The sequence below is a fragment of the Rhinopithecus bieti genome, unplaced genomic scaffold (genome assembly GCF_001698545.2).
Source record: "Rhinopithecus bieti isolate Rb0 unplaced genomic scaffold, ASM169854v2 scaffold_10548, whole genome shotgun sequence".
NCBI lineage: Eukaryota > Metazoa > Chordata > Mammalia > Primates > Cercopithecidae > Rhinopithecus > Rhinopithecus bieti.
This window is the reverse complement of record NW_016806834.1, coordinates 811,600-822,289: the sequence shown is the minus strand read 5'-3', so window position 1 is coordinate 822,289 and position 10,690 is coordinate 811,600. Positions and strand designations below refer to the sequence as shown.

General features: G+C 46.1%; 1 protein-coding gene across 6 annotated transcripts in view; it reads left to right on the top strand.

Annotated features, from left to right (window-relative positions):
• The window catches only part of TUFT1 (tuftelin 1), a 44,577-nt gene that overhangs the window by 20,401 nt on the left and 13,486 nt on the right, over positions 1-10,690 (top strand). For 2 of the 6 annotated variants that reach the window (XM_017877665.1, XM_017877667.1), the window contains exons 2-7: positions 2,010-2,084; positions 2,496-2,597; positions 4,314-4,400; positions 4,941-5,030; positions 6,573-6,638; positions 9,551-9,664. In XM_017877665.1, coding sequence (XP_017733154.1) covers positions 2,010-2,084; positions 2,496-2,597; positions 4,314-4,400; positions 4,941-5,030; positions 6,573-6,638; positions 9,551-9,664 — 534 coding nt within the window. Of the gene's footprint in view, positions 1-1,646; positions 1,779-2,009; positions 2,085-2,495; positions 2,598-4,313; positions 4,401-4,940; positions 5,031-6,572; positions 6,639-9,550; positions 9,665-10,690 lie in introns of those variants that run through there. The other 4 variants (XM_017877670.1, XM_017877666.1, XM_017877668.1 and 1 more) reach the window with 4 other exon arrangements.

Sequence of the window (10,690 nt, the reverse complement as noted above, 5' to 3'; positions counted from 1 at the left end):
TTTTTGAGACGGAGTCTCGCTCTGTGGCCCAGGCTGGACTTCAGTGGCCGGATCTCAGCTCACTGCGAGCTCTGCCTCCTGGGGTTCCCCCCTTCTCCCGCCTCAGCCTCCTGAGTAGCTGGGACTACAGGCGCCCGCCACCTCGCCCGGCTAGTTTTTTTGTATTTTTTGGTAGAGACGGGGTTTCACTGAGTTAGCCAGGATGGTCTCGACCTGCTGACCTCGTGATCCGCCCGTCTCGGCCTCCCAAAGTGCTGGGATTACAGGCTTGAGCCACCGCGCCCGGCAAGATCACTTTCATTCTTGGGTAGCCCAGCACCTATTTCTCTTCATTGTCTGGGAGAGGCATATGCTTCATCCTCATGCTGTCACAGAATGGAATCCAGAAGGAACCTGAGATATACTTGGTCCAACTCCTTATTTTTCCAGTGTGAACCAGAGATCCATAGTGGCTAAGCCCCTCATTCACCTCCATGCATAGTACAGGCGATCTACTCTGCCTTGTTAGTCTTCTTTCAATGTTATAATCTTCCCAATCTGCAGGCCCCGAGTTTTCCCTCCTACCACGTTTTTTCCTTTCAGGTTTTTAATTTTCCCCACAAAGTGTTGTGTGTGTTTGTTTGTTTGTTTTTGTTTTGTTTTGTTTTGTTTTTGAGACGGAGTCTTACTGTGTCGCCCGGGCTGGAGTGCAGTGGCCGGATCTCAGCTCACTGCAAGCTCTGCCTCCCGGGTTCACGCCACTCTCCTGCCTCAGCCTCCTGAGTAGCTGGGACTACAGGCGCCTGCCACCAAGCCCGGCTAATTTTGTTTTTGTATTTTTTAGAAGAGACGGGATTTCTCTGTGTTAGCCAGGATAGTCTCGATCTCCTGACCTCGTGATCCACCTGCCCAAAGTGCTGGGATTATAGGCTTGAGCCACCGTGCCCAGCCTTTTTTTTTAAAAAAACCTTCTTTGAAGCCCGGGCAACATGGCAAAACTTCATCTCTACAAAAAATACAAAAATTAGATGGGCATATTGGTGCACCTATAGTCCCAGCTACTTGGGAGGGTGAATCACTTAAGCCTGGGAGGTCGAGGCTGCAGACACACACACACACACACGCGCACACACTTATTTGACTTATGAAAGAAAACCTGCTTCATCCTTTGAATTAGGCTGATCTCTAGATGAATACCTGTTATCTTGTCTGCTTTCACTTGGATAATTTCCATGTGGCTTATAGAAATGGGAGTTTGAATTCAGGTATTTTCTTATAGTTTAGTTCAGGAAGAATGTGCTAGTCTTTTTTTTTTTTTTTTTTTTTGAGACGGAGTCTCGCTCTGTCGCCCAGGCTGGAGTGCAGTGGCCGGATCTCAGCTCACTGCAAGCTCCGCCTCCCGGATTCAAGCCATTCTCCTGCCTCAGCCTCCCGAGTAGCTGGGACTACAGGCGCCCGCCACCTCGCCCGGCTAGTTTTTTGTATTTTTTAGTAGAGACGGGGTTTCACCATGTTAGCCAGGATGGTCTCGATCTCCTGACCTCGTGATCCGCCCATCTCGGCCTCCCAAAGTGCTGGGATTACAGGCTTGAGCCACCGAGCCCGGCGAGAATGTGCTAGTCTTATAAAGTGCATCAATAACTTGCTGGCTGGTTGTCAGGAGCAGAAATTCTGGATTAAGGATGAGCAGTCCAGGAATGACCTCTCTACAACTAGCGAAAGAAGAGTGCATGCAATGTGTTCCCTGTTGTCCAAGAACCAGGGTAGCCCTGCTGAGGCCGTACAGAGCAGTGTGCCATGTAGTCCTTGTTGTGAAAGAAAGGACTGTCAGATGGTCCCAGAGTCACCACCCCAAACACCTGATTTTGGGCAAGGTAATGTTGCCTCCCTGGACTTCTTTTCCTAGTCTGTGAAGTGGTGATGACAAGGCCCGCTCCACAGGGCTGGCAGAAGCACCCTGTACTGGTAGCACTTCGTACCTGTAGACTGTAAAGGTGAGGGGTTATTGTTGCTGTCATTGTCATTATTAGGGCAGCGTGGACATTCTCAGGCTGACTCTTCAGGGTGAACTGACAGGAGATGAACTTGAACACATAGCCCAGAAGGTACTGCGGAATTCTGGTGGGCAAGGCCCCCTCCCCACACCAGTGCTTCCTTGCTGCTGGCCTCTTACCCTAGTACTGCCTGGAGCCGACTCTGGTGACGCGAGCGTGGGAGCCTCTCCTTTCAGCAACATCCAGCTTGCCTCAGCCTTGTGCACTGCTTTGGGGCAGGAGGAGTCCCCCACTAAAATTAAAACTAAGCTGCTATTTCTGCCAGTTTTCCCTGGCCGGTGTTCTTGCTGCTGTGTGGCTTGTGTTAGAGGTTCTGAAATGAGTTTTTGGAGAGGAAAGTCAGACTAACCCTTCAAGTCTTTTGAGAAACAGGTCTTCTGCATTAGTTGAGGGGCAGGAGTTCTGGGCTTGCCATGTGATTTCTGAGCCATCTCTTTCTCTGTCTTGTCTCTCTTCGGCCAGGCGGGAAGGAAGACCTATGCCATGGTGTCCGGCCACTCCACTGGTCATTCTCTGGCTTCAGAACTGGTGGAGTCCCATGATGGACATGAGGAGATCATTAAGGTAAGCTTAGTTCACCTCCAACTTTTCTCCCTGTCCTCTTCCTCCCTGCACATATGTGAGAGGGAGCAGTTGATGTTGTTGCCAAAGGGAGCTTGTGGTTTGATGGAAGGAACCAGACCTGAGCTGCTAGTTCCTGGCAATCTCCTAGAAACATCTTAATTAATACCAGGAGACTACAGTCTGCCTGTTAGCAACTTTGGTGCGGCCTGGCCCCAGGCAAGGGGCTGTACTGGATGACCTTACTAGGGGCCTATCCACTGACCATGTTTTGCTGCTGGAGGTTGTGGAGACAGGTAGGAGGTGTGTTTATGGAACTTACTATTTTCCTATAATGGGTTCATCCTGATGGAACTTTTTTTTTTTTTTTTTTTTTTTTGACGGAGTCTCACTCTGTTGCCCGGGCTGGAGTGCAGTAGCCGGTTCTCAGCTCACTGCAAGCTCCGCCTCCCGGGTTTATGCCATTCTCCTGCCTCAGCCTCCCAGTAGCTGGGACTACAGGCGCCCGCCACCTCGCCCGGCTAGTGTTTTGTATTTTTTAGTAGAGANTTTTTTTTTTTTTTTTTTTTTTTGAGACGGAGTCTCACTCTGTTGCCCGGGCTGGAGTGCAGTAGCCGGTTCTCAGCTCACTGCAAGCTCCGCCTCCCGGGTTTATGCCATTCTCCTGCCTCAGCCTCCCAGTAGCTGGGACTACAGGCGCCCGCCACCTCGCCCGGCTAGTGTTTTGTATTTTTTAGTAGAGATGGGGTTTCACCGTGTTAGCCAGGATGGTCTCGATCTCCTGACCTCGTGATCCGCCCGTCTCGGCCTCCCAAAGTGCTGGGATTACAGGCTTGAGCCACCGCGCCTGGCTCATCCTGATGGAACTTATTTATTTATTTATATGTTTTTAGTTTTGTAGAGACAATCTCACCTTGTTGCCTGAGCTGGTCTCCAACTCCTGGGCTCAAGCAATCGTCCTGCCTCAACCTCCCAAAATGCTGGTATTATAGGTGTGCACCACCCCACCTGGCTGATGGAACTTATTTTTTTAAAAATAAAATGATTTTTGTTATTTCTCTTTTTTTTTTAATAAAACAGCTTTTTGAGATATAAATCCCATACCATATGATTGACTCAGTTACAGTACAGTTATGTGCTGCATAACAACATTTCGGTCAGTGATGGACTGCATAGACAACAGTGGTCCCATAAGATTATTATACTCCATTTTCACTGTATTTTTTCTAGGTTTAGATACATTACCATTGTGTGATAATCACCTACAGTATTCAGTACACTAACATGCTGTGCAGGTTTGTCTGTAGCCTGGGAACAATAGGGTACACCGTACAACCTAGGGCTGTAGGAGGCCATGCCATCTAGGTTTGTGTGTGTACACTCTGTGATGTTTGTACAAGGATGAAATCGCCTAATGATGCATCCCTCAGAATGTGTTGCTATGATTAAGTGATGCATGACTGTGTATATGTGAGTGTTTATGCCAATATAGCTATAGAGCATTTAGCTAAATTTACTGCATTAGGGTAAATTTCCAGAAGTAGAATTGATAGACCAAAAGGTAAATATATTTTTAGGTCTTCTAATCCGAATCACCACATTCCACCCAGTAAATTGGCGGTAACAGTTTATCCTCCCACCAGCACTATATGAAGCTGCCTATTTTTGTATAGTTAATTTAATTTGAGGTTTCTTAACTAAATAGTGTTCTTATTTCAGGTGTACTTGAAGGGGAGGTCTGGAGACAAGATGATTCATGAGAAGAATATTAACCAGCTGAAGAGTGAGGTCCAGTACATCCAGGAGGTGGGCACCCCTTCCCTCTCACGCAGTGCCTAGGTCATTTCTCTAAATCTCACATTTTTTTGGCTGTCTTCTTTTGTGGATTCTGGTTTTTCCGCTTCTTTTTCCTTTATGCCTCTGAAATGCCGCCATGCCCTCCTGTGTGTCAAATATATAACTTTTGACCCTTCATACCTGATCCATTAATCCACGGATACTTAAGTACTATGTGCCTAGCACTGTCCCCAGCCACCTATCGAAAATTACCAGCCAACTTTTCACATAATTTCTTCACTCCCTTCCTGGCTCATGTTTCTCATTGGCACTTATGCCCATATAACATATTACACATTTTACTTATTTGTCTTTTGTGTTGTGTGTGTCTCCCCAAAAAGAATGTCAGCTGTAGCCCCACTTGACCAGGGCATCTCTCTCCATCCTACGGCCAGTAGTTAGGACAGTGCCTGACTCGTAGTACAGGCCGGGGATGGTGCACAGAGTTGGGTGAGTTGGCGTGCTCTCTTCTCTACCCTAAAGCTCAAGTTTCTTCCCCTCCCCTCCCAGGCCAGGAACTGCCTACAGAAGCTCCGGGAGGATATAAGTAGCAAGCTTGACAGGGACCTAGGAGATTCTCTCCATCGACAGGAGATACAGGTAATAGGAAATGGTCCATGGTTGGGTCCCCACCGAGGAGGTGGGGTTGTGCCAGGCAGTCTCATTTACCAATTACCCAGTGTGTGCTGAATCTAGCATCTCTGCCAGGAATGGAGAAAATAGAGGTGATGCTGGCTTCTCTGGAGCACTCACAATCTGGTTAGGACTCTCCAGCTGATGAGCACTTACATTTACACATGTCAGCTTAAGCATAAGTACACCTGCTCCTGAAACACTGTACAGAAATTGAACTTATACAAATTAAATATCATCAGTTGTTAGCAAAGCCTCTTATCTATAAGGATTCTGTGATCAAGCTTCCTATAATAATGGAATTTTATAAAGCAGACAGTCACCTGTAAATCCACACTTCTCATAAGCTGATCTTGCTTAGTTTGGGTGGCACCTGTAGTGTGAATTGAAGTCCGTGCCCTAGCCTGTTATTAATCTTGTATATAGTTATGTCTAACCTGGGATGGGAAGCTCCTCAAGGTTAGGAGTTCACCCCACCCCCATCCCGTGTCTGTATCCTCACCCTCCCTCTCTCCCCAGGTCTGGGATGTAGAAGGCATCAGTAAATGTTTGTTAGACTGAACAGATTGGATAAGTCTTTCCTGGGATGGATAATCCTGGGATCCTGCTTTTCAGTTTTTCCAAAACTCGAGGATAGAAATGCCCTCAGGAGAACAGAGCTGTCTCTTTGTGACTTTGCCCTCATCCTTTAGATTCTGAGTTGTATCTTTAATTTGCATTTTGGTTCGGGCAGGGTGTCTTGCTCCAGCAGCAGCCCCTGCCTTCGTTCCCTTGAGGGGAACAGCAGCCCAGCAGCTGGTGCAAGGAAAGTTCTTTGTCTTGCACATGCACTTGTGTGGTGGAACATTTCCTAATTTTTGCTTTGGCTGAAGTCAGGCCTTTCAGTGCCTGAGCTCACATCTGGCTGGTGGGAGCTCCTTTGTCAGGTGGCAGAAGAACCTAATGTGCACAGAGACTGGCCCAAAGTCCAGCCCCCTTGTTTGCACAAACCAGCTGTCATATGATGAATAATCAGGCTTTGGGTCAGAAATAATTGAAAAAGGGCTTCCCTTTGTAATTTTTGCTTTGTCAAACTTTGCCAGGATCCCTGGGGGCAAGGGAAACTCTTTGTTTGTGGCAGGCAGCTGCACTTATTCCCTGGCTAAGAATAATGAACTACACATACTTTTCTATCTGCTGAAAGGTTTTAGCCTGAGGTTTTTTTTCATCCTCCCTACAAGGCTAGGGTGTTCCCTTTCAAGGCCACACACATTTCTCCACCCTCTCTTGGTTCTATTTTCTCAGGGAACACTAGGAATCTTTTTTTCTTTCCCTTCCTTCCCTCTTCCTCTTTTCCTTTCTTAATTCCTTCCTTTTTCTCCCTCCCTGTCTTTTTCTCTCTCCCTGCCTCCCTTTCACCTTCCTCTCTCTCTCCCTGTCCTTCTCTAAGATTTGAGTGTTAGGAGAATAATGTTCAAAGTTGTTTGCTTTCATCTGTTTTAACTACCAATTTTATTTTTCTTTGAACAGGTGGTGCTAGAAAAGCCAAATGGCTTTAGTCAGAGTCCCACGGCCCTGTACAGCAGCCCACCTGAGGTGGGTAACAGAGGACACAACGGTGGCTCTGCTTAGCCAGGGGCAGGATTGCCTCCTCCCCATCCTTTTGTTTATTGCTTTCTCTCTCTCTCTCATTAAATACAAGAGTAGTAGTTGACATAAAAATTCAAACAACAGAGAAATATAAAGAGTGGAAATTCTCCTTCCCCAATCTCACTCCTTACAAGTATCCACTGTTAACAGATTGAAGTGGGTGGATCTTTCTAGGGCAGTGCTTCTCAGCCTCAGCTGCTCACTGGAATGACCTTGCAAGCTTTAAAGGATATGATGCCTGGGTCCCATCCCTAGAGCTTGTCATTTCATTGTTCCAATAAGTGGCCTGGGCATCAGGACTTTTAAGAGCTCTTCAGGTCATACTGTTTAGCTAAAGTTGAGTGCCAGTATTCTAGAATATTTTTATATGCATAGACAACCATATTTAAATATCATGTATATGTTATATACATACCATATATACATAAATATATGTATATAATATATATGTGCTTTTCTCAACTATAGGATGGTAAATACATTTTTCTTTGCTTGCTTTTTTTTTTAACTAAAGAGTATATTATAACCTTCTTTCCATGTCAGTACATAATAGATCTACCTCATTCTTTTGAATAACTATGTAGCATTTCCTTCCATGGCTGTACTTGATCGATTGACTGATTGACTGACAGAGTCTTACTCTGTCACCCAGGATGCAGTGCAGTGGTATGATCTCGGCTCACTGCAACCTCCGCCTCCTGGGTTCTAGCAATTCTCGTGCCTTAGCCTCCTGAGTAGCTAGAACTACAGGCATGAGCCACCACGCCTGGCTAATGTTTGTATTTTTAGTATAGATGGGGTTTCACCATGTTGGCCAAGCTGGTCTCGAACTCCTGACCTCAGGTGATCCACCCACCTCAGCCTCCCAAAGTGTTAGGATTATAGGCATGGGCCACTGCACCCGGCCACCATGACTGTATTTTTAAAAAGTGTGTTATTGTGTTTTTTTGTGATTATATAATACAAAACTTTCATACTGTAGAAAATTTGGAAAATTCAGAAACACAGGAAAGTGAAAGAAGAAAAAAATGTCACTTGTAATCTACTCAGGGAAAAACCACAGTGAAATTTCATCTTTCCCTGAATGCAAATATATATTTATAATATTCACATTGTACAGTATGTAGCATGTCTTTATAATTGTTTTTTTTTTGTTTCTTTAGTTGGGTATGTTTTGGCATTCGGTGTTTTTGGCCCTCAGGTATAGGTTGAATCAGACCCACCCATTAGTTCATGGCACATCATCCTCGTGGGTCCTGTCAAGACCTTTCACTGGTTTTAGTTCTTGTTTTTTGTTTTTTTTGCCTCTCCACCTCCTGCAAGAGGCACTCACTCTAATGAATTCAATATATGGCTTTAAATATGCCTGTAAAATGTTTCAATATACGTGATGAACTTGTGCTATATCTTCTTCAAGCAGTCCTCCCACCTCAGCCTACCCAGTAGCTTGTTCTTGTTTTCCCTGGTACCATGTTTTTTAGGATCTATCTAAATTGCTGTATTAAAATCTAGTTCATTGCTTCTGCCTCTACACGTAGTTTTATAACTTACTTTTTTGCTTCATATTATATCACATGATGAAATAATATTTTCATGAAAGTTTTCCATGTTATTAAACAGCCTTATGAGAACACTCTTTGAAATAAGTGCATAATAGTTGTGTTCCAGGAGCCTTTTAAAACATTTTCACCTGCCCATTGGCTCAGGTGAGGATTTAGGGAAACTGACTGGATAACTTATGACATCTAGATTTGGAATGCTGTGATTCTAACCACTTGCTTTAGATGTGCAGCTTGGATTTTCTCCTTCTTTTGAATCACCATATTTGGCAAATACATTGTTGGCAACAAATTACAATAATACCTGGTAATATCTGTTTGGCCTCTTTCTTCTCACAAGCTCAAAGCTGTACCGGATGTTATCTTACCTAGTTTTGAGGCAGCCTGTAAGGCAGGGTGTGGTAGGGAGTGTACTTACTGCCTCACGGATAAAGAAATGAAGGCCCACAGGACTTCATTTCTTCATTGTCACCCACAGGATTATAATGCAGAGACTGGGACCCTGTCTCCCTCCTCCCAGCCGAGAGCTCTGAGCTCTGGTTTGAAGGCGTTGCTGCTTCCCACTGTGCAAGATTGGGAGAGATTTTTCTGTCAGACTCACAGGGAGTTTGTAATCGAAGTGTCTGGTGCCTGTGCAGCAGAGACGGGGGCGAGACCCTACGTGTTAGCTCATCCCTAACCACCAGCCCACGGTTGGGTGTGTCTGGGAGAGACTGAGCAGTTACCTCGATGAGACACCGTTTTCCACATCGAATCAGATTCCTGGACTCATTGCATGCTTTTGCCATAAATCTGTCCCTCCATCAGTAACCCTTTATATGCTGCTCTCAGTGCCAAAAGCTGAGAATGGTAAAGGATGTGCTTTTGGACCACTCCCTTTGTGATGGGTGTGACATAGTCCCTGTCCTGTGGGAACTGTGGTCCAAGGGGAACATGGTCTCTGCTCTCAGAGAGTTGTAGGCGGATAGAGGGAAACAGGACACACACCTAGAGACAGCATCCACATATTCGCCAAGAAATCAATCAGTGGATACATAAGTGAAATACTACTGAGCATGTCCTAAATAGTTGGGTGTTTTGAGGCTAGCAGAGTTCTCTACGGTATGAAAGGACAATGTTTCATTGAATAACTCAGAATTCCTGGCTGCCTAAGGTAACTCTCCCCTTGTGTGATGACAGTTCTTTTGTGAGGGTGGTCTGGATGAGATGGTCCAAACCAGTGTGTGCCTGGGAGGGGACCTTTTCTTACTGAGTCAGAAACTTGATGGCTTCCTCTTCCCTTCCTTGCTCTGGCTGTAGGTGGACACCTGTATAAATGAGGATGTTGACAGCTTGAGGAAGACTGTGCAGAACTTACTGGCTAAGCTTCAGGAGGCCGAGCGGCAACACCAGTCAGACCGTGTCGCTTTTGAGGTGAGATTTGGGATTTGGGGAGAAGGTGCCCTAAGGGATGGGCTAGTGAACACAGGTGCCAGTGATGTCTCAGCTTGGACTTCCTGTCTCTCTGGCTGAGTGCCACAAACTGGAAAGCAAGACTGTGAGGCCTGGAACACTTGTCTGCTTCTCCCTCTCCTGGACGTTTATACTGTTTACTGTCCAAGGCCGGCCCATAGTTCAAAGGTCAGCTTGGGATTCTCTGCTCTGATGAATTTGAGGGTGGTGCCCATCTGGGGCAGCCAGTGATTCAGAAGTCATTTCTGTCCGTGTCGTGGTAAGAATCCCTGGGCTCTTGAGACTCTGTGCAGGCAAGGACTGCTGTTGGCATGTCACCCCCACATCCCTAGTGTGTGGCGCAATACCTGGTATTAGATAGGTGCTTCATAAACGTGGACTGGATGAGTGACTAAATCTGTGTTGTTGTAGAAAGAACTGCACCCATCGAGTTGGAGGATTTGGGCTCTAGACTCAGCTTTGCAGAGCTTTGTGATCTAGGATGAGTATCTTTTTTTCACTCTGCCACCAAGCTGGAGTGCAGTGGTGCAATCTTGGCTCACTGCAACTTTCGCCTCCCAGGTTCAAGCGATTCTCCTGCCTCAGCCTCCCAAGTAGCTGGGATTACAGGCATGTGCCGCCATGCCCAGCTAATTTTTGTGTTTTTATTAGAGACTGGGTTTCACCATGTTGGCCAGGCTGGTCTCGATCTCCTGACCTTGTGATCCGCCTGCCTCAGCCTCCCAAAGTGCTGGGATTACAGGTATGAGCCACCACGCCCGGCCTGGAATGAGTATATTAATTACTGTTATAGTACAGAAGTCTATAAATGGAGAGTAAAGCCCCCTACTATATGTGAGGTCTTCCATGTTTTCTAGAAAATCCTTTGAGTATAAAACAAGGTACATGTGCAGTCTCCTTCCTTCCTTCCTTCCTTCCTTCCTTCCTTCCTTCCTCCCTCCCTCCCTCCCTTCCCTTCCCTTCCCTTCCCTTCCCTTCCCTTCCCTT